This window comes from Eucyclogobius newberryi, unplaced genomic scaffold (genome assembly GCF_026437365.1).
Source record: "Eucyclogobius newberryi isolate DKJ021-1_F unplaced genomic scaffold, fEucNew1.0.hap1 SCAF_20, whole genome shotgun sequence".
In the NCBI taxonomy this organism is placed as follows: Eukaryota; Metazoa; Chordata; class Actinopteri; order Gobiiformes; family Gobiidae; genus Eucyclogobius; species Eucyclogobius newberryi.
Genome location: NW_027315835.1, coordinates 630,001 through 652,500, shown reverse-complemented (window position 1 = coordinate 652,500; position 22,500 = coordinate 630,001). Strand labels below are relative to the sequence as shown.

General features: G+C 49.6%; 3 protein-coding genes across 4 annotated transcripts in view; all 3 read right to left on the bottom strand.

Annotated features, from left to right (window-relative positions):
- ttyh2 (tweety family member 2) overlaps positions 1-4,834 on the bottom strand; it is a 56,502-nt gene extending 51,668 nt beyond the window's left edge. Inside the window, exon 1 of one of the 2 annotated variants that reach the window (XM_072456487.1) lies at positions 4,614-4,834. In XM_072456487.1, coding sequence (XP_072312588.1) covers positions 4,614-4,739 — 126 coding nt within the window. In that variant the 5' untranslated portion in view covers positions 4,740-4,834. The remainder of the gene's footprint in view (positions 1-4,613) is intronic. The other variant, XM_072456488.1, reaches the window with a different exon arrangement.
- A 464-nt stretch (positions 4,835-5,298) lies between these two features.
- On the bottom strand, positions 5,299-9,099 carry rpl38 (ribosomal protein L38). Its single transcript, XM_072456518.1, has 5 exons — positions 9,030-9,099; positions 8,825-8,847; positions 7,754-7,814; positions 6,077-6,199; positions 5,299-5,364 (listed from the first exon to the last, which is right to left on the bottom strand). Exons 2-5 carry the CDS (start codon positions 8,825-8,827, stop codon positions 5,339-5,341), a joined length of 213 nt encoding a protein of 70 aa, XP_072312619.1. The 5' UTR covers positions 8,828-8,847; positions 9,030-9,099; the 3' UTR covers positions 5,299-5,338.
- Positions 9,100-11,321: 2,222 nt separating this feature from the next.
- Positions 11,322-22,500, bottom strand: part of abca5 (ATP-binding cassette, sub-family A (ABC1), member 5) — a 50,130-nt gene continuing 38,951 nt past the window's right edge. Inside the window, exons 35-38 of the mRNA XM_072455598.1 lie at positions 22,229-22,381; positions 22,034-22,113; positions 21,916-21,971; positions 11,322-11,499 (exon numbers count right to left, since the gene is read on the bottom strand). Of these exons, the coding sequence (XP_072311699.1) occupies positions 11,368-11,499; positions 21,916-21,971; positions 22,034-22,113; positions 22,229-22,381 (421 nt within the window). The 3' untranslated portion in view covers positions 11,322-11,367. The remainder of the gene's footprint in view (positions 11,500-21,915; positions 21,972-22,033; positions 22,114-22,228; positions 22,382-22,500) is intronic.

Genomic DNA, 22,500 nt, shown 5'->3' with positions numbered 1-22,500 from the left:
CAAACCAAGACCCAACCAAGACCCAAACCAAGACCCAAACAAAGACCCAAGCAAGACTCTAACCAAGACCCAACCAAAGACCCAAACCAAGACCCAACCAAGACCCAAATCAAGACCCAACAAAGACCCAAACCAAGACCCAACCAAGACCCAAACCAAGACCCAACCAAGACCCAACCAAGACCCAGACCAAGACCCAACCAAGACTTAACCAAAACCCAACCAAGACCCGACCCAAACCAAGACCTAAACCAAGACCTAAACAAGACCCAATCCAAGACCCAACCAAGACCCAAACCAAGACCCAACAAAGACCCAACCAAGACCCAAACCAAGACCCAAAAAGAGACCCAACCAAGACCGTAACCAAGACCCAAACCAAGACTCAACCAAGACTCAACCAAGACACAAACCATGACCCAAACCAAGACTCAACCAAAACCCAAACCAAGACCCAAACAAGACCCAACCAAGACCCAAACCAAGACCCAAACCAAGACCCAAACCAAAACCCAACCAAGACCCAACCAAAACCCAAACCAAGACCCAAACCAAGACCCAAACCAAAACCCAACCAAGACCCAACCAAAACCCAAACCCAAACCAAGACCCAACCAAGACCCAACCAAGACTCAACCAAGACCGAACCAAGACCGAACCAAGACCCAACCAAGACTCAACCAAGACCGAACCAAGACCCAAACCAAGACCCAAACAAAGACCCAACCAAGACCCAACCAAGACACAATCAAGACCCCACCAAGACTCAACCAAGACCCAAACCAAGACTTAACCAAGATCCAACCAAGACCCAAACCAAGACCCAACCAAGACCCAACCAAAACCCAAACCAAGACCAAACCAAGAACCAACCAAGACTCAACCAAGACCCAAACAAATACCCAAACAAAGACCCAACCAAGACCCAATCAAGACCCAAACCAAGACCCAACCAAGACTCAACCAAAACCCAAACCAAGGCCCAACCAAGACCCAAACCAAGACCAAAACCAAGACCCAAACCAAGACCCAACCAAGACCCAAACCAAGACCCAACCAAGACCCAAACCAAGACCCAACCAAGACTCAACCAAGACCCAAACCAAGACCCAAACCAAAACCCAACCAAGACCCAACCAAATCCCAACCAAGACCCAAACCGAGACCCAACCAAGACCCAAACAAGACCCAACCAAGACCCAAACCAAGACCCAAACAAAGACCCAAACAAAACCTAATCAAGACCCAAACCAACACCAAAACAAGACCCAACCAAGACTCAACCAAGACCCAAACCAAGACCAAACCAAGACCCAACCAAGACTCAACCAAGACCGAACCAAGACCCAAACCAAGACCCAAACCAAGACCCAACCAAGACCCAAACCAAGACCCAAACCAAGACCAAACCAAGACACAACCAAGACCCAAACCAAGACCCAACCAAGACTCAACCAAGACCCAATCAAGACCCAACAAAGACCAAAACCAAGACCCAAACCAAGACTCAACCAAGACTCAACCAAGACCCAAACCAAGACCCAAACCAAGACCCAACCAAGACCCAAACCAAGACCCAACCAAGGCCCAACCAAGACCCAAACAAAGACCCAAACCAAGACCCAACCAAGACTCAACCAAGACCGAACCAAGACCCAACCAAGACTCAACCAAGACCGAACCAAGACCCAAACCAAGACCCAAACAAAGACCCAACCAAGACCCAACCAAGACACAATCAAGACCCCACCAAGACTCAACCAAGACCCAAACCAAGACTTAACCAAGATCCAACCAAGACTCAACCAAGACTCAACCAAGACCCAAACCAAGACCCAAACCAAGACCCAAACCAAGACCCAAACCAAGACACAACCAAGACCCAAACCAAGACCCAAACCAAGACCCAAACCAAGACCCAAACCAAAACCCAAACCAAAACCCAAACAAAGACCCAACCAAGACCCAAACCAAGACCCAAACCAAAACCCAAACAAAGACCCAACCAAGACCCAAACCAAGACACAACCAAGACACAACCAAGACCCAAATCAAGACCCAACCAAGACCCAAACCAAGACCCATCCCAGGACTAGCTCAGGACCAAACCAAGTTGACTATAAAAGGCTTTTAATTAACTTAAACCCATAAGATTTAAATCTGATAAAAAAGGAAGCAACAATGTTGGTTCCAGGGATGAAATGTCAGGAAGTTTCCTTGAATGGAAAAAGTACAATTTCTTTGCCCCAAAAATGTATTTGAGCTTCACAAAAAGCACATTCTGAGGTAAAGTAAGTTGTACTAGAATGTTTGTGTCAGAGTTTGTTTGGTCCAAACTAAAACTCCAGATTCTTCAGAAATGCTCAAAGTCTGTTTTTCAAAAAAAAAAGTATGAAATTCTGAGGTGAATCCCAGTTTCTCCAGGCCTTCGGGGTCTTTTTAGTCACAAATATATCATCTTATGTCATTCTATACAAACATCGTGCAGTTCCTGTGGTTTAGACTCGACAGACGAGATTCTCACAAACATAAATCACATTTACAAAATCTCAATTTGGATTTATTTCCAAATCTGGAAAAGGCGTTCGGACCCGAGTTAGTCCTGGTTTGGCCTCGCTTTGAGCCCATTTTAGTCTCCCAAACTCTCAATTAAGACCTGGTTTTGTCCAAATTTGCCCCTTCATAATCGGATCTGCAGAACTTATCCTGAGTTTATTGATTTGAACCACGTTTAGTCCTGGTTTAGACCTGGTTTAGACCTGGTTTAGTCCTGGTTTAGTCCTGGTTTAGACCTGGTTTAGTCCTGGTTTAGTCCTGGTTTAGACCTGGTTTAGTCCTGGTTTAGACCTGGTTTAGTCCTGGTTTAGTCCTGGTTTAGACCTGGTTTAGTCCTGGTTTAGTCCTGGTTTAGACCTGATTTAGTCCTGGTTTAGTCCTGGTTTAGACCTGGTTTAGTCCTGGTTTAGTCCTGGTTTAGACCTGGTTTAGTCCTGGTTTAGACCTGGTTTAGACCTGGTTTAGTCCTGGTTTAGACCTGGTTTAGTCCTGGTTTAGACCTGGTTTAGTCCTGGTTTAGTCCTGGTTTAGACTTGGTTTAGTCCTGGTTTAGACCTGGTTTAGTCCTGGTTTAGACCTGGTTTAGACCTGATTTAGTCCTGGTTTAGTCCTGGTTTAGACCTGGTTTAGTCCTGGTTTAGTCCTGGTTTAGACCTGGTTTAGTCCTGGTTTAGTCCTGGCTTAGACCTGGTTTAATCCTGGTTTAGACCTGGTTTAGACCTGGTTTAGTCCTGGTTTAGTCCTGGTTTAGACCTGGTTTAGTCCTGGTTTAGACCTGGTTTAGTCCTGGTTTAGACCTGGTTTAGTCCTGGTTTAGTCCTGGTTTAGACCTGATTTAGTCCTGGTTTAGTCCTGGTTTAGACCTGGTTTAGTCCTGGTTTAGTCCTGGTTTAGACCTGGTTTAGTCCTGGTTTAGACCTGGTTTAGACCTGGTTTAGTCCTGGTTTAGACCTGGTTTAGTCCTGGTTTAGACCTGGTTTAGTCCTGGTTTAGTCCTGGTTTAGACTTGGTTTAGTCCTGGTTTAGACCTGGTTTAGTCCTGGTTTAGACCTGGTTTAGACCTGATTTAGTCCTGGTTTAGTCCTGGTTTAGACCTGGTTTAGTCCTGGTTTAGTCCTGGTTTAGACCTGGTTTAGTCCTGGTTTAGTCCTGGCTTAGACCTGGTTTAATCCTGGTTTAGACCTGGTTTAGACCTGGTTTAGTCCTGGTTTAGTCCTGGTTTAGATCTGGTTTAGTCCTGGTTTAGTCCTGGTTTAGACCTGGTTTAGTCCTGGTTTAGTCCTGGTTTAGACCTGGTTTAGACCTGGTTTAGTCCTGGCTTAGACCTGGTTTAATCCTGGTTTAGACCTGGTTTAGTCCTGGTTTAGTCCTGGTTTAGTCCTGGTTTAGACCTGGTTTAGTCCTGGTTTAGTCCTGGTTTAGACCTGGTTTAGTCCTGGTTTAGTCCTGGTTTAGATCTGGTTTAGTCCTGGTTTAGTCCTGGTTTAGTCCTGGTTTAGACCTGGTTTAGACCTGGTTTAGTCCTGGTTTAGTCCTGGTTTAGACCTGGTTTAGACCTGGTTTAGTCCTGGCTTAGACCTGGTTTAATCCTGGTTTAGACCTGGTTTAGTCCTGGTTTAGACCTGGTTTAGTCCTGGTTTAGTCCTGGTTTAGTCCTGGTTTAGATCTGGTTTAGTCCTGGTTTAGTCCTGGTTTAGACCTGGTTTAGTCCTGGTTTAGTCCTGGTTTAGACCTGGTTTAGTCCTGGTTTAGATCTGGTTTAGTCCTGGTTTAGTCCTGGTTTAGTCCTGGTTTAGACCTGGTTTAGTCCTGGTTTATTTCTCAAATCTTCAGTTTGAGCTCTTCTTTCTCCAACACTTTCCATGTTCTCGTTCATCTCAGTCTTTAGTTTTGCAGGTTCAGTTTTGACCCCGCGCTGCCCCCGGCTCTGGGCTCTCCGCACCCGGCTGCCTCTCTCCGTTCCCCCGGTCCTCCCCCGGGTCTCCCCCGGGTCTCCCCCCGGTCCTCCTCCGGTCCTCCCCCGGGTCTCCCCCGGGTCTCCCCCCGGTCCTCCTCACCTGCTGGTACTCCTCGTCCTGCGGCTTGAACGCGCTCTCCGCCGGCTGCAGTCTCAGGTTGATGTGCGGGAAATTGTGGAGCCAGTAAGTCCACCAGGGCGCGATGTCCCCCCGGGGCCCGGACATCCTGAGGACACTTCCCCCGGTCACGAGCGTCTCATCTCGGGCAGAAGAACCGCGGCTGTGACCGACGCGCGGGGGGAAAAGGACCGCGCGAGACACCAACGTCCGACTGAGAGGGTCACTCCGCGGGCACGCGCGTCGGGCTCACGGGACTGTCGGGCGCGCGCGCGGCGTGACGTCACACGGGCCGGCGCGTGTCGGGACGTGGTTCATGTGGTAAACAAAGAGGCCACGTGGAACAGACTGAAGGCGCCATCTGCTGGAGGCACCGTGTCATTACAGTTTTAGTCACGTGGCGCAGCGGTTAGAGCTCTGCACATGTGCAGTTTGCATGTTCTCCTCGTGTCTGCTTCAGTCACATGTGACTCACTTTATTTTAAGACATTTATATTTGACACATTGGACTCGGTCACGTAACGACAATAAACTGTAAAATGAAGTTTTTAAATGTTATAAATGAAGACGTTACATTAAATGGTAAAAACAGTTTAAAATGAGTCATAGAAAAGCTTCTGAATAAACGACACATTAAACTTCATCAGATCAAAGACAAACTCAAGAGTTGGTTTTACATTTTTTTATTTAAATTCTTTGCAGCAAATTTACTTGAGCTCCTTCACAGCCAGACCTGAAACACACGAGGTCAGAGGTCAGAGGGGACGCAGGACAGGGACGGAGACGCAGGACAGGGACGGAGACGCAGGACAGGGACGGAGACGCAGGACAGGGACGGAGACGCAGGACAGAGGGAGACGCAGGACAGGGACGGAGACGCAGGACAGGGACGGAGACGCAGGACAGGGACGGAGACGCAGGACAGAGAGGGAGACGCAGGACAGGGACGGAGACGCAGGACAGGGACGGAGACGCAGGACAGGGACGGAGACGCAGGACAGAGAGGGAGACGCAGGACAGGGACGGAGACGCAGGACAGGGACGGAGACGCAGGACAGGGAGACGCAGGACAGGGACGGAGACGCAGGACAGGGACGGAGACGCAGGACAGGGACGGAGACGCAGGACAGGGACGGAGACGCAGCACAGGGACGGAGACGCAGGACAGGGACGGAGACGCAGCACAGGGACGGAGACGCAGGACAGGGACGGAGACGCAGGACAGGGACGGAGACGCAGCACAGGGACGGAGACGCAGCACAGGGACGGAGACGCAGCACAGGGACGGAGACGCAGGACAGGGACGGAGACGCAGGACAGGGACGGAGACGCAGGACAGGGACGGAGACGCAGGACAGGGTTTAGTACAGGACATTTGATCTGAGTCGGGTGGGCGTGGCACAGGGTGGGGTGGGCGTGGCACAGGGTGGGGTGGGCGTGGTTACCTGGGGGCAGAGACTGCTTGAGCTTCTCGGCCTTCTCCTTGTCGGTGATGACCAGTGTGTACAAGTATCTGCTGCAGCGAACCTTGAACTTCACATTGTCCTTGTTCTTCTTGATCTTCACGGCTGAAACGTCACAACAGGAAATGGAACGTCACAACAGGAAATGGAACGTTTCACAAGCGGCACCGAAATTTAATCTAAAGTAAAACATCCACAAACACTTTCTATAAACACTGAACATGATTGGCTGCAGAAGTAAAAACACGGAGGAGCTGGAGCCGACGTTTCCTGACGGTCAAACACAGACGTCTCCATGACCGCGGGATTCGTCTTTCCACATGTTCATTTCAGTAGAGTCTGGTTTAACCGGTTTCCATCAGCCTCTCTCCCCCCGCGCACGCTGGTCAGACCCACATGTCATTGCTCATTAAAAGAGGATGTTACGTTCCACATGTGAGTGTGATGCATCATGGGAAAGCTTAGGCCTTTTAGTTTCTGCAGATGTGCAGATGTCACATCTGTCTCTACAGCTTTACGCACGAGAATACAGAGGATTCTAAAGCTATTCTTATTGGCTAGAATATTATGTAAATCAGGGTCTGCTACGTTGCTAACATGCAGCGCTATCTGGATGTCAACAGTGGAACCATGTGCGTCTGAAGCGGCACATTTTGTCCTCTGGAGGCTGTAGAGGACAAACCCGAGGACAGTGGACGGTCTCATTCTGTAGGACACAGTCTGAAGAAAAGATCGATACAAACACCATCTTATAAGTCAAACAGGTCGTTTGTTCTGGACGAGCTTCATCCTGACCATCAGAGAAGGAAACTTTGTTTACTTGACAATATGTGGAAATGTGATTATTGTTCATGTTCTTTATGGACTGAGCAGAAGGATGAACAGAATTAAAGCCGTTTCCTCCGTCATAAACACAAAGACACGAGTTTGTCAAAGTTGAGACTTTCTCACAAACTATTGGCAATTGCTTCTTGGGGCAAATTATTCAATATAAATCAATGACATTTGTTTTGTTGAGAAAATAAGCTTTAAAATGATGTATAACTTATATACCATAAGTTATACATCATTTTAAAGGTTGACCACGGAAATAAGTGTGACAGGAGCGTGTGACAGGAGCGTGTGCCAGGAGCGTGTGACAGGAGCGTGTGACAGGAGCGTGTGACAGGAGCGTGTGACAGGAGCGTGTGACAGGAGCGTGTGACAGGAGCGTGTGACAGGAGCGTGTGACAGGAGCGTGTGCCAGGAGCGTGTGCCAGGAGCGTGTGACAGGAGCGTGTGACAGGAGCGTGTGCCAGGAGCGTGTGCCAGGAGCGTGTGCCAGGAGCGTGTGACAGGAGCGTGTGACAGGAGCGTGTGACAGGAGCGTGTGACAGGTTAAGCACTGAGATTCTGGGGGACACTTTTTTGACAGTGAATAAAGACACAAAACCTCTAAAGACAGAAGGTGTAAGGGGGGCGGAGCCGGGTGTGTAGGGGGCGGAGCCGGGTGTGTAGGGGGCGGAGCCGGGTGTGTAGGGGGCGGAGCCGGGTGTGTAGGGGGCGGAGCCGCGTGTGTAGGGGGCGGAGCCGGGTGTGTAGGGGGCGGAGCCGGGTGTGTAGGGGGCGGAGCCGGGTGTGTAGGGGGCGGAGCCGGGTGTAGGGGCAGATGTCACTCACACTTGGCGTCCTTCCTTCGGGCCGTCAGCAGGAAATCTTTGATTTCTTCGATCTTGCGAGGCTTAAAAACACCACATGGGATTTAGACACGGTCAAGACAAAGAGCCAAAGGAACAAACGCATCAGCGGTCAGCAGGTGTCAGCAGGTGTCAGCGGTCAGCAGGTGTCAGCGGTCAGCAGGTGTCAGCGGTCAGCAGGTGTCAGCAGGTGTCAGCGGTCAGCAGGTGTCAGCGGTCAGCAGGTGTCAGCGGTCAGCAGGTGTCAGCAGGTGTCAGCGGTCAGCAGGTGTCAGCGGTCAGCAGGTGTCAGTGGACCGGTGGAACCGAGTCTCTGTGGCACCGAGACTCAGCACTTGGTCCATTGTTTCTGTGGCAAGCGTGAGGCCCCACAGACACGGGTCTGCGCGGGTAGGACGTCTTGCATTGACATGTCTTTAGTCCTACACAGGTAGGACGTCTTGCATCTGCATGTCTTTAGTCCTACACAGGTAGGACGTCTTGCATCTGCATGTCTTTAGTCCTACACAGGTAGGACGTCTTGCATCTGCATGTCTTTAGTCCTACACAGGTAGGACGTCTTGCATTTACATGTCTTTAGTCCTACACAGGTAGGACGTCTTGCATCTGCATGTCTTTAGTCCTACACAGGTAGGACGTCTTGCATCTGCATGTCTTTAGTCCTACACGGGTAGGACGTCTTGCATTTACATGTCTTTAGTCCTACACAGGTAGGACGTCTTGCATTTACATGTCTTTAGTCCTACACAGGTAGGACGTCTTGCATTTACATGTCTTTAGTCCTACACAGGTAGGATGTTGGTGTCACGGGGCAATAACAGCTTTTATAAAGTTAATATTCTCACATTTAAATGTCTCGTGTTTGAGTTAAACGGTTTAAACCTGATGCGCAGGAGCAAGTCACAACATTAGCATGTAGCCGCTAGCTAGCCGCACTACAGGAGCGGCGCTGACGCAGCTTCAAACGAGCCGAGCCGAACCGGACCATCGGTCACGTGGGTCCGTTTGAGCGGAGCGGAAGGGAAAATGAGGCGAAAAGCTTAACCGCGCTCACCATGTTTCTGCCGGGTCCGCGGACTGTGGAGGGAAAAGGAGACAAGAGTCACAATCACGGGCGAATAAACCTCTTATTTACACAAATGTCGCGACACAAACGCGCGGGACAAACACGGGACGCGATCCGCGCCGCGGATGCGCCATAAACACGAGGATTAAAGCGGATGGATGAAGATTACGGGACATTAATGTTTCACACTCACTTCAGGCTGAAACGGAGGGGACGAAGAGGGGCGGGACTTCCGGTTTGCGCCAATTTATACAGCTCTACGGGAAGCGGGGAGGACAAAAGGCAAGCGCCGAGTTACGTTTGGACAACGTTATAATACCAGGACTAAACCAGGACTAAACCAGGACTAAACCAGGACTAAACCAGGACTAAACCAGGACTAAACCAGGACTAAACCAGGTCCAACCGTGTAATACTCGGAGCAGGTGAAAGTACTGCATTTTAATACTTTGACTAAAGTACAATCACTTTGTGAAATACTGGGCGAGTCGTGAGTCGTATCTTTGCAGTTCCACAAAATAAAATATGTAATTGACGCGATTTAATTAAATATTTACAAAACTAAAGAAAGAAATGTCGTATATCGAGCATTTTATAATTGTTTCCACTGAGTTTCTGTTTCTGTAAAAGTGGCACAAACGATAAGTTAAAAATACTTTGAAAATGAAACAAAAACAACGACAATATTTTACTTGATAAATTCACATTTATTGATGTTTTTTAACAAACGTCATTGACAAACAGAATTCCACTGAAACCGACACATTTGCATAAAACAATCAAGATATTTAGTGCAAAATGATAAATGAATAAAACCAGCATCAAAATGAAAGATACTGAAGCAGGAAATCAAAACGGCAGAAAAAACAGAAAAAATTGAGTGTTTAATACATTTTCATAAGAAAAGTCTCAAAATGAGCGGGAAATTCTATTAAAAAGTGACGACAGGGCAAGAAGTCAGGACTAAACCAGGACTAAACCAGGACTAAACCAGGTCTAAACCAGGACTAAACCAGGACTAAACCAGGTCTAAACCAGGACTAAACCAGGTCTAAACCAGGTCTAAACCAGGTCTAAACCAGGACTAAACCAGGACTAAACCAGGACTAAACCAGGACTAAACCAGGACTAAACCAGGACTAAACCAGGTCTAAACCAGGTCTAAACCAGGACTAAACCAGGACTAAACCAGGTCTAAACCAGGACTAAACCAGGACTAAACCAGGACTAAACCAGGACTAAACCAGGTCTAAACCAGGACTAAACCAGGACTAAACCAGGTCTAAACCAGGTCTAAACCAGGTCTAAACCAGGACTAAACCAGGACTAAACCAGGACTAAACCAGGACTAAACCAGGTCTAAACCAGGACTAAACCAGGACTAAACCAGGTCTAAACCAGGTCTAAACCAGGACTAAACCAGGACTAAACCAGGTCTAAACCAGGACTAAACCAGGACTAAACCAGGACTAAACCAGGACTAAACCAGGTCTAAACCAGGACTAAACCAGGTCTAAACCAGGGCTAAACCAGGTCTAAACCAGGACTAAACCAGGTCTAAACCAGGTCTAAACCAGGGCTAAACCAGGTCTAAACCAGGTCTAAACCAGGTCTAAACCAGGGCTAAACCAGGGCTAAACCAGGTCTAAACCAGGACTAAACCAGGTCTAAACCAGGGCTAAACCAGGTCTAAACCAGGGCTAAACCAGGGCTAAACCAGGTCTAAACCAGGTCTAAACCAGGACTAAACCAGGTCTAAACCAGGGCTAAACCAGGGCTAAACCAGGTCTAAACCAGGGCTAAACCAGGGCTAAACCGGGACTAAACCAGGTCTAAACCAGGGCTAAACCAGGGCTAAACCAGGGCTAAACCAGGGCTAAACCGGGACTAAACCAGGACTAAACCAGGTCTAAACCAGGGCTAAACCAGGGCTAAACCGGGGCTAAACCGGGTCTAAACCGGGTCTAAACCGGATCTAAACCGGGTCTAGACCAGGCCTGAGCCTAACCTTGGTCTGGGTGCACTGGTCTGCCTCCTGCGGGTGGTGCACCGCCCCCTGGCGCCTCCTGCGGGTGGTGCACCGCCCCCTGGCGCTTCCTGCGGGTGGTGCACCGCCCCCTGGTGCCTCCTGCGGGTGGTGCACCGCCCCCTGGCGCCTCCTGCGGGTGGTGCACTGGTTGCTACATGTTTTAAATGCAGGTTTGAGAAGTCGCTTTGGTTTTGTCGGAAACAGACGAAGATTTGTAGTTTTTTCACAGAAAGGTGATGAAACGACACACAGTGAATACATAAGTGGATAATATTAGAGTTCAAAACCGTTGGAGACATAAATCCAAAAGCAAACGTCTCCTCTGGGACAATGAGACATCTGGGACGATCTGTGAGTGGCATGTGTAAAGCTCTTGGCTCTTGACTTTATGAATGATGCTTTAGTAAGTTTTTTGCAAAGATTTTCCCGTTTCGCAGCTGGTGCTCACAGGGCCCCGCCCCCGGCCCCGCCCCCGGCCCCGCCCCCGGCCCCGCCCCCTGTCTCATAGCTGGTGCACGATGCTGTCTGTGTGGTTGGCTCCATCTTGTCGGAGCCGTTGCCATTGGAAGTGAGTGCTCAGGGACCCGACCTCGTCCTCATCGCTCTCCTGCTCCTTCGCAAACTCCAGAAACACCTGAAAGTCAAGAAAAGGCTTCAGAGGGACTAAAGCAGGACTAAAGCAGGACTAAAGCAGGTCTAAAGCAGGACTAAAGCAGGACTAAAGCAGGACTAAAGCAGGACTAAAGCAGGACTAAAGCAGGACTAAAGCAGGACTAAAGCAGGTCTAAAGCAGGTCTAAAGCAGGACTAAAGCAGGACTAAAGCAGGACTAAAGCAGGACTAAAGCAGGACTAAAGCAGGACTAAAGCGGGACTAAAGCGGGACTAAAGCGGGACTAAAGCGGGACTAAAGCGGGACTAAAGCGGGTCTAAAGCAGGTCTAAAGCAGGACTAAAGCAGGTCTAAAGCAGGTCTAAAGCAGGACTAAAGCAGGTCTAAAGCAGGACTAAAGCGGGTCTAAAGCGGGTCTAAAGCGGGACTAAAGCGGGACTAAAGCGGGACTAAAGCGGGACTAAAGCGGGACTAAAGCAGGACTAAAGCAGGACTAAAGCAGGACTAAAGCAGGTCTAAAGCAGGTCTAAAGCAGGACTAAAGCGGGACTAAAGCGGGACTAAAGCGGGACTAAAGCGGGACTAAAGCGGGACTAAAGCGGGACTAAAGCAGGACTAAAGCAGGACTAAAGCAGGTCTAAAGCAGGTCTAAAGCAGGACTAAAGCAGGACTAAAGCAGGACTAAAGCTGGACTAAAGCAGGACTAAAGCAGGACTAAAGCAGGACTAAAGCAGGTCTAAAGCAGGTCTAAAGCAGGACTAAAGCAGGACTAAAGCAGGACTAAAGCGGGACTAAAGCGGGACTAAAGCGGGACTAAAGCAGGACTAAAGCAGGACTAAAGCAGGACTAAAGCAGGTCTAAAGCGGGTCTAAAGCGGGGCCAGAGCGGGACTAAAGCAGGACTAAAGCGTGACTAAAGCAGGACTAAAGCGGGACTAAAGCAGGACTAAAGCAGGACTAAAGCAGGACTAAAGTAGGACTAAAGCAGGACTAAAGCAGGACTAAAGCAGGTCTAAAGCAGGTCTAAAGTAGGACTAAAGCAGGACTAAAGCAGGTCTAAAGCAGGACTAAACAGGACTAAAGCGGGACTAAAGCGGGACTAAAGCAGGACTAAAGCGGGACTAAAGCGGGACTAAAGCGGGACTAAAGCAGGACTAAAGCAGGACTAAAGCAGGACTAAAGCAGGACTAAAGCAGGTCTAAAGCGGGTCTAAAGCGGGACTAAAGCAGGACTAAAGCAGGACTAAAGCAGGACTAAAGCAGGACTAAAGCAGGTCTAAAGCAGGTCTAAAGCAGGACTAAAGCGGGACTAAAGCAGGACTAAAGCAGGACTACAGCAGGACTAAAGCAGGACTAAAGCGGGACTAAAGCGGGACTAAAGCGGGACTAAAGCAGGTCTAAAGCAGGACTAAAGCAGGACTAAAGCAGGTCTAAAGCAGGACTAAAGCGTGACTAAAGCGGGACTAAAGCAGGACTAAAGCAGGACTAAAGCAGGTCTAAAGCAGGACTAAAGCAGGACTAAAGCGGGACTAAAGCAGGACTAAAGCAGGACTAAAGCAGGACTAAAGCAGGACTAAAGCAGGTCTAAAGCAGGACTAAAGCAGGTCTAAAACAGGACTAAAGCAGGACTAAAGCAGGACTAAAGCGGGACTAAAGCGGGACTAAAGCGGGACTAAAGCGGGACTAAAGCGGGACTAAAGCAGGACTAAAGCAGGACTAAAGCGGGACTAAAGCAGGACTAAAGCAGGACTAAAGCAGGACTAAAGCAGGTCTAAAGCAGGACTAAAGCAGGACTAAAGCAGGACTAAAGCAGGTCTAAAGCAGGACTAAAGCAGGACTAAAGCAGGTCTAAAGCAGGACTAAAGCAGGACTAAAGCAGGTCTAAACCAGGACTAAAGCAGGACTAAAGCAGGACTAAAGCAGGACTAAAGCGGGACTAAAGCGGGTCTAAAGCAGGACTAAAGCAGGACTAAAGCAGGACTAAAGCAGGACTAAAGCAGGACTAAAGCGGGACTAAAGCGGGACTAAAGCGGGACTAAAGCGGGACTAAAGCGGGTCTAAAGCAGGACTAAAGCAGGACTAAAGCAGGACTAAAGCAGGTCTAAAGCAGGACTAAAGCAGGACTAAAGCAGGACTAAAGCAGGACTAAAGCAGGACTAAAGCAGGACTAAAGCGGGACTAAAGCGGGACTAAAGCGGGACTAAAGCGGGTCTAAAGCGGGACTAAAGCGGGACTAAAGCGGGACTAAAGCGGGACTAAAGCGGGACTAAAGCGGGACTAAAGCGGGTCTAAAGCGGGACTAAAGCGGGACTAAAGCGGGACTAAAGCGGGACTAAAGCGGGACTAAAGCGGGACTAAAGCGGGACTAAAGCGGGACTAAAGCGGGACTAAAGCGGGTCTAAAGCGGGACTAAAGCGGGACTAAAGCGGGACTAAAGCGGGACTAAAGCGGGACTAAAGCGGGACTAAAGCGGGACTAAAGCAGGACTAAAGCAGGACTAAAGCAGGACTAAAGCAGGACTAAAACAGGACTAAAGCAGGACTAAACCAGGACTAAAGCAGGTCTAAAGCGGGACTAAAGCGGGTCTAAAGCAGGACTAAAGCAGGACTAAAACAGGACTAAAGCAGGACTAAAACGGGTCTAAAGCGGGACTAAAGCAGGACTAAAGCAGGACTAAAGCGTGACTAAAGCAGGACTAAAGCAGGTCTAAAGCAGGACTAAAGCAGGACTAAAGCGGGACTAAAGCGGGACTAAAGCAGGACTAAAGCAGGTCTAAAGCAGGACTAAAGCGTGACTAAAGCAGGACTAAAGCAGGACTAAAGCAGGTCTAAAGCGGGACTAAAGCGGGACTAAAGCGGGACTAAAGCAGGACTAAAGCGGGACTAAAGCGGGACTAAAGCAGGACTAAAGCAGGTCTAAAGCGGGACTAAAGCGGGTCTAAAGCGGGACTAAAGCGGGACTAAAGCAGGACTAAAGCAGGACTAAAGCGGGACTAAAGCGGGACTAAAGCGGGGCCAGAGCGGGACTAAAGCAGGACTAAAGCAGGACTAAAGCAGGTCTAAAGCGGGACTAAAGCGGGTCTAAAGCGGGACTAAAGCGGGACTAAAGCAGGACTAAAGCGGGACTAAAGCGGGACTAAAGCGGGACTAAAGCGGGACTAAAGCGGGACTAAAGCAGGACTAAAGCGGGTCTAAAGCAGGACTAAAGCGGGACTAAAGCGGGACTAAAGCGGGACTAAAGCAGGACTAAAGCGGGTCTAAAGCAGGACTAAAGCGGGTCTAAAGCGGGACTAAAGCGGGACTAAAGCGGGACTAAAGCGGGACTAAAGCGGGACTAAAGCGGGACTAAAGCAGGACTAAAACAGGACTAAAGCAGGACTAAAGCAGGACTAAAGCAGGACTAAAACGGGACTAAAGCGGGACTAAAGCGGGACTAAAGCGGGACTAAAGCGGGACTAAAGCGGGACTAAAGCGGGACTAAAGCAGGACTAAAGCAGGTCTAAAGCGGGACTAAAGCGGGTCTAAAGCGGGACTAAAGCGGGACTAAAGCGGGACTAAAGCGGGACTAAAGCGGGACTAAAGCAGGTCTAAAGCGGGACTAAAGCGGGACTAAAGCGGGACTAAAGCGGGACTAAAGCGGGACTAAAGCGGGACAAAAGCAGGACTGAAGCAGGACTAAAGCAGGACTAAAGCAGGTCTAAAGCAGGACTAAAGCTGGACTAAAGCAGGTCTAAAGCAGGACTAAAGCAGGACTAAAGCAGGACTAAAGCAGGACTAAAGCGGGACTAAAGCGGGACTAAAGCGTGACTAAAGCGGGTCTAAAGCAGGACTAAAGCAGGACTAAAGCAGGACTAAAGCAGGTCTAAAGCAGGTCTAAACAGGACTAAAGCGGGACTAAAGCGGGACTAAAGCAGGACTAAAGCAGGACTAAAGCAGGACTAAAGCAGGTCTAAAGCAGGACTAAACAGGACTAAAGCGGGACTAAAGCGGGACTAAAGCAGGACTAAAGCAGGACTAAAGCAGGACTAAAGCAGGACTAAAGCAGGTCTAAAGCAGGTCTAAAGTAGGACTAAAGCAGGACTAAAGCAGGTCTAAAGCAGGACTAAACAGGACTAAAGCGGGACTAAAGCGGGACTAAAGCAGGACTAAAGCAGGACTAAAGCGGGACTAAAGCGGGACTAAAGCGGGACTAAAGCAGGACTAAAGCAGGACTAAAGCAGGACTAAAGTAGGACTAAAGCAGGACTAAAGCAGGACTAAAGCAGGTCTAAAGCAGGTCTAAAGCGGGACTAAAGCAGGACTAAAGCAGGACTAAAGCGGGACTAAAGCGGGACTAAAGCGTGACTAAAGCGGGACTAAAGCAGGACTAAGGCGTGACTAAAACGGGACTAAAGCAGGACTAAAGCAGGACTAAAGCAGGTCTAAAGCAGGTCTAAAGCAGGACTAAAGCGGGACTAAAGCGGGACTAAAGCAGGACTAAAGCAGGACTAAAGCAGGTCTAAAGCAGGTCTAAAGCGGGACTAAAGCGGGACTAAAGCAGGACTAAAGCGGGACTAAAGCGGGACTAAAGCGGGACTAAAGCGGGACTAAAGCGGGACTAAAGCAGGTCTAAAGCAGGACTAAAGCAGGACTAAAGCAGGTCTAAAGCAGGACTAAAGCGTGACTAAAGCGGGACTAAAGCAGGACTAAAGCAGGACTAAAGCAGGACTAAAGCAGGTCTAAAGCGGGACTAAAGCGGGACTAAAGCGGGACTAAAGCGGGACTAAAGCGGGACTAAAGCGGGACTAAAGCGGGACTAAAGCGGGACTAAAGCGGGACTAAAGCGGGACTAAAGCAGGACTAAAGCAGGACTAAAGCAGGACTAAAGCAGGACTAAAGCAGGTCTAAAGCAGGACTAAAGCGGGACTAAAGCGGGACTAAAGCGGGACTAAAGCAGGACTAAAGCGGGACTAAAGCGGGACTAAAGCGGGACTAAAGCGGGACTAAAGCGGGACTAAAGCGGGACTAAAGCAGGACTAAAGCAGGACTAAAGCAGGACTAAAGCAGGACTAAAGCAGGACTAAAGCAGGACTAAAGCAGGTCTAAACCAGGACTAAAGCAGGACTAAAGCAGGTCTAAAGCAGGACTAAAGCGGGTCTAAAGCAGGACTAAAGCAGGACTAAAGCAGGACTAAAGCAGGACTAAAGCAGGACTAAAGCAGGACTAAAGCGGGTCTAAAGCGTGACTAAAGCAGGTCTAAAGCAGGACTAAAGCGGGACTAAAGCGGGACTAAAGCGGGACTAAAGCGGGACTAAAGCGGGTCTAAAGCAGGACTAAAGCGTGACTAAAGCGTGACTAAAGCGGGTCTAAAGCAGGACTAAAGCGTGACTAAAGCGTGACTAAAGCGGGTCTAAAGCAGGACTAAAGCGGGACTAAAGCGGGACTAAAGCGGGACTAAAGCAGGACTAAAGCAGGACTAAAGCAGGACTAAAGCAGGTCTAAAGCAGGACTAAAGCAGGACTAAAGCAGGTCTAAAGCAGGACTAAAGCAGGACTAAAGCAGGTCTAAACCAGGACTAAAGCAGGACTAAAGCAGGTCTAAAGCAGGACTAAAGCGGGACTAAAGCAGGTCTAAAGCGGGACTAAAGCGGGTCTAAAGCAGGACTAAAGCAGGACTAAAGCAGGACTAAAGCAGGACTAAAGCAGGACTAAAGCGGGTCTAAAGCGGGACTAAAGCAGGTCTAAAGCAGGACTAAAGCGGGACTAAAGCGGGACTAAAGCGGGACTAAAGCGGGACTAAAGCGGGTCTAAAGCAGGACTAAAGCGTGACTAAAGCGTGACTAAAGCGGGTCTAAAGCAGGACTAAAGCGTGACTAAAGCGTGACTAAAGCGGGTCTAAAGCAGGACTAAAGCAGGACTAAAGCAGGACTAAAGCAGGACTAAAGCAGGACTAAAGCAGGTCTAAAGCAGGACTAAAGCAGGACTAAAGCAGGTCTAAAGCAAGACTAAAGCGGGACTAAAGCGGGACTAAAGCAGGACTAAAGCAGGACTAAAGCAGGACTAAAGCAGGACTAAAGCAGCTCTAAAGCAGGACTAAAGCAGGTCTAAAGCAAGACTAAAGCAGGACTAAAGCAGGACTAAAGTAGGACTAAAGCAGGACTAAAGCAGGACTAAAGCAGGACTAAAGCAGGACTAAAGCAGGTCTAAAGCGGGTCTAAAGCGGGACTAAAACGGGACTAAAGCAGGACTAAGGCGTGACTAAAACGGGACTAAAGCGTGACTAAAGCGGGACTAAAGCAGGACTAAGGCGTGACTAAAACGGGACTAAAGCAGGACTAAAGCAGGACTAAAGCAGGTCTAAAGCGGGTCTAAAGCGGGACTAAAGCGGGACTAAAGCGGGACTAAAGCGGGACTAAAGCGGGACTAAAGCAGGTCTAAAGCAGGACTAAAGCGGGACTAAAGCGGGACTAAAGCAGGTCTAAAGCGGGACTAAAACGGGACTAAAGCGGGACTAAAGCAGGTCTAAAGCGGGACTAAAGCGGGACTAAAGCGGGACTAAAGCAGGACTAAGGCGTGACTAAAACGGGACTAAAGCAGGACTAAAGCAGGACTAAAGCAGGTCTAAAGCAGGACTAAAGCGGGACTAAAGCGGGACTAAAGCAGGACTAAAGCAGGACTAAAGCAGGACTAAAGCGGGACTAAAGCGGGACTAAAGCAGGACTAAAGCAGGACTAAAGCGGGTCTAAAGCGGGACTAAAGCGGGACTAAAGCGGGTCTAAAGCGGGACTAAAGCGGGACTAAAGCGGGACTAAAGCGGGACTAAAGCGGGACTAAAGCAGGACTAAAGCAGGTCTAAAGCAGGACTAAAGCAGGACTAAAGCAGGACTAAAGCAGGTCTAAAGCGGGACTAAAGCGGGACTAAAGCGGGACTAAAGCAGGACTAAAGCAGGACTAAAGCAGGACTAAAGCAGGTCTAAAGCAGGACTAAAGCGGGACTAAAGCGGGACTAAAGCGGGACTAAAGCGGGACTAAAGCGGGTCTAAAGCGGGACTAAAGCGGGACTAAAGCAGGTCTAAAGCAGGACTAAAGCGGGACTAAAGCGGGACTAAAGCAGGACTAAAGCGGGACTAGAGCGGGACTAAAGCGGGACTAAAGCGGGTCTAAAGCGGGACTAAAGCGGGACTAAGGCAGGACTAAAGCAGGACTAAAGCGGGACTAAAGCAGGACTAAAGCAGGACTAAAGCAGGACTAAAGCAGGACTAAAGCAGGACTAAAGCAGGACTAAAGCGGGGCCAGAGCGGGACTAAAGCAGGACTAAAGCAGGTCTAAAGCAGGTCTAAAGCAGGACTAAAGCAGGTCTAAAGCGGGACTAAAGCAGGACTAAAGCAGGACTAAAGCAGGACTAAAGCAGGACTAAAGCGGGACTAAAACGGGACTAAAGCGGGACTAAAACGGGACTAAAGCAGGACTAAAGCAGGACTAAAGCAGGTCTAAAGCAGGACTAAAGCGGGACTAAAACGGGACTAAAGCGGGACTAAAGCGGGTCTAAAGCGGGACTAAAGCGGGTCTAAAGCAGGACTAAAACGGGACTAAAGCGGGACTAAAGCAGGACTAAAGCAGGTCTAAAGCGGGACTAAAGCGGGACTAAAGCAGGACTAAAGCAGGACTAAAGCAGGACTAAAGCGGGACTAAAGCGGGACTAAAGCAGGACTAAAGCGGGACTAAAGCGGGACTAAAGCGGGACTAAAGCGGGACTAAAGCGGGACTAAAGCGGGACTAAAGCGGGACTAAAGCAGGTCTAAAGCAGGACTAAAGCAGGACTAAAGCAGGACTAAAGCAGGACTAAACCAGGACTAAACCAGGACTAAACCAGGACTAAAGCAGGACTAAACAGGACTAAAGCGGGACTAAAGCAGGTCTAAAGCGGGACTAAAGCGGGACTAAAGCGGGACTAAAGCGGGACTAAAGCAGGTCTAAAGCAGGACTAAAGCAGGACTAAAGCAGGACTAAAGCAGGTCTAAAGCAGGACTAAACCAGGACTAAACCAGGACTAAACCAGGACTAAAGCAGGACTAAAGCAGGACTAAACAGGACTAAAGCGGGACTAAAGCAGGTCTAAAGCGGGACTAAAGCGGGACTAAAGCGGGACTAAAGCGGGACTAAAGCGGGACTAAAGCGGGACTAAAGCAGGACTAAAGCAGGACTAAAGCGGGTCTAAAGCGGGACTAAAGCGGGACTAAAGCAGGACTAAAGCAGGTCTAAAGCAGGACTAAAGCAGGACTAAAGCAGGTCTAAAGCAGGACTAAAGCAGGACTAAAGCGGGACTAAAGCGGGACTAAAGCAGGACTAAAGCAGGACTAAAGCAGGACTAAAGCAGGACTAAAGCAGGACTAAAGCAGGTCTAAAGCGGGACTAAAGCGGGACTAAAGCGGGACTAAAGCGGGACTAAAGCGGGACTAAAGCAGGACTAAAGCAGGACTAAAGCAGGACTAAAGTAGGACTAAAGCGGGTCTAAAGCAGGACTAAAGCGGGACTAAAGCGGGACTAAAGCGGGACTAAAGCAGGACTAAAGCAGGACTAAAGCAGGACTAAAGTAGGACTAAAGCAGGACTAAAGCAGGACTAAAGCAGGTCTAAAGCAGGTCTAAAGCAGGTCTAAAGCAGGACTAAAGCGGGACTAAAGCAGGACTAAACCAGGTCTAAAGCAGGTCTAAAGCAGGACTAAAGCGGGACTAAAGCGGGACTAAAGCAGGACTAAAGCAGGACTAAAGCAGGACTAAAGCAGGACTAAAGCAGGACTAAAGCAGGTCTAAAGCGGGACTAAAGCGGGACTAAAGCGGGACTAAAGCGGGACTAAAGCGGGACTAAAGCAGGACTAAAGCAGGACTAAAGCAGGACTAAAGTAGGACTAAAGCGGGTCTAAAGCAGGACTAAAGCGGGACTAAAGCGGGACTAAAGCGGGACTAAAGCAGGACTAAAGCAGGACTAAAGCAGGACTAAAGTAGGACTAAAGCAGGACTAAAGCAGGACTAAAGCAGGTCTAAAGCAGGTCTAAAGCAGGTCTAAAGCAGGACTAAACAGGACTAAAGCGGGACTAAAGCAGGACTAAAGCAGGTCTAAAGCAGGACTAAAGCAGGACTAAAGCAGGTCTAAAGCAGGACTAAAGCGGGACTAAAGCAGGTCTAAAGCAGGTCTAAAGCAGGTCTAAAGCAGGACTAAACAGGACTAAAGCGGGACTAAAGCAGGACTAAAGCAGGTCTAAAGCAGGACTAAACCAGGACTAAACCAGGACTAAACAGGACTAAAGCGGGACTAAAGCAGGACTAAAGCAGGTCTAAAGCAGGACTAAAGCAGGTCTAAAGCAGGACTAAACCAGGACTAAACCAGGACTAAACCAGGACTAAAGCAGGACTAAAGCAGGACTAAACAGGACTAAAGCGGGACTAAAGCGGGACTAAAGCGGGACTAAAGCGGGACTAAAGCAGGTCTAAAGCAGGACTAAACAGGACTAAAGCGGGACTAAAGCAGGACTAAAGCAGGTCTAAAGCAGGACTAAAGCAGGACTAAAGCAGGACTAAAGCAGGTCTAAAGCAGGACTAAAGCGGGACTAAAGCAGGTCTAAAGCAGGTCTAAAGCAAGACTAAAGCAGGTCTAAAGCAGGACTAAAGCGGGACTAAAGCGGGACTAAAGCAGGACTAAAGCAGGTCTAAAGCAGGACTAAAGCAGGACTAAAGCGGGACTAAAGCAGGACTAAAGCAGGACTAAAGCAGGACTAAAGCGGGACTAAAGCGGGACTAAAGCGGGACTAAAGCGGGACTAAAGCAGGTCTAAAGCAGGACTAAAGCAGGACTAAAGCGGGACTAAAGCAGGTCTAAAGCAGGACTAAAGCGGGACTAAAGCAGGTCTAAAGCAGGACTAAAGCGGGACTAAAGCAGGTCTAAAGCAGGACTAAAGCAGGACTAAAGCGGGACTAAAGCAGGTCTAAAGCGGGACTAAAGCGGGACTAAAGCGGGACTAAAGCGGGACTAAAGCAGGACTAAAGCGGGACTAAAGCAGGTCTAAAGCGGGACTAAAGCAGGACTAAAGCAGGTCTAAAGCAGGACTAAAGCGGGACTAAAGCAGGTCTAAAGCAGGACTAAAGCAGGACTAAAGCGGGACTAAAGCAGGTCTAAAGCGGGACTAAAGCGGGACTAAAGCGGGACTAAAGCGGGACTAAAGCAGGACTAAAGCGGGACTAAAGCAGGTCTAAAGCGGGACTAAAGCGGGACTAAAGCGGGACTAAAGCGGGACTAAAGCGGGACTAAAGCGGGACTAAAGCGGGACTAAAGCGGGACTAAAGCGGGACTAAAGCGGGACTAAAGCAGGACTAAAGCGGGGCCAGAGCGGGGCCAGAGCGGGGCCAGAGCGGGGCCAGAGCGGGGCCAGAGCGGGGCCAGAGCGGGGCCAGAGCGGGGCAGGAGGTCATTACCTGCTCCAGAGTGGACTGAGAGAAGTTGTACTCCTCAAAGTTAAAGGATTGCTTTGCTGAAAACAGAGACAGAGTTAAAGGACGGGACGGGACATGGTAGAACCTTCCGGGTGCTCACCCTTCTCCAGGTCAGAGAACGCCGCGGCCAGAGACTTCACGTCCTCCATCGGGATTTTATACATCATCAGCGTCGCGAAGCTGAGGACAGAGCAGAAGGTTTACTCAGGACGTCACTGGGGCCGCGGGGCCACTGGGGCCGCGGGGCCACTGGGGCCGCGGGGCCACTGGGGCTGCGGGGCCACTGCCCTCGTACCTCTCCTGTCGCGCCGCGTGGGGGAATATCCTCAGTATCTCCTTGTGCAACAGCGCCACCTGCTGGAGCCCGGTCAGGTCCTCCCTGAGCTTCACCTCCAGGCTGTAGCCACGCCCGAACTTCCCCTTTAAGTGCTGGATCGATCCGATACATCTGAGGACCACAACACGGTCACACGGCAGTCTGAGTCACCGGACACGCCCTCTGCACCGGACACGCCCTCTGCACCGGACACGCCCTCTGCACCGGACACGCCCTCTGCACCGGACACG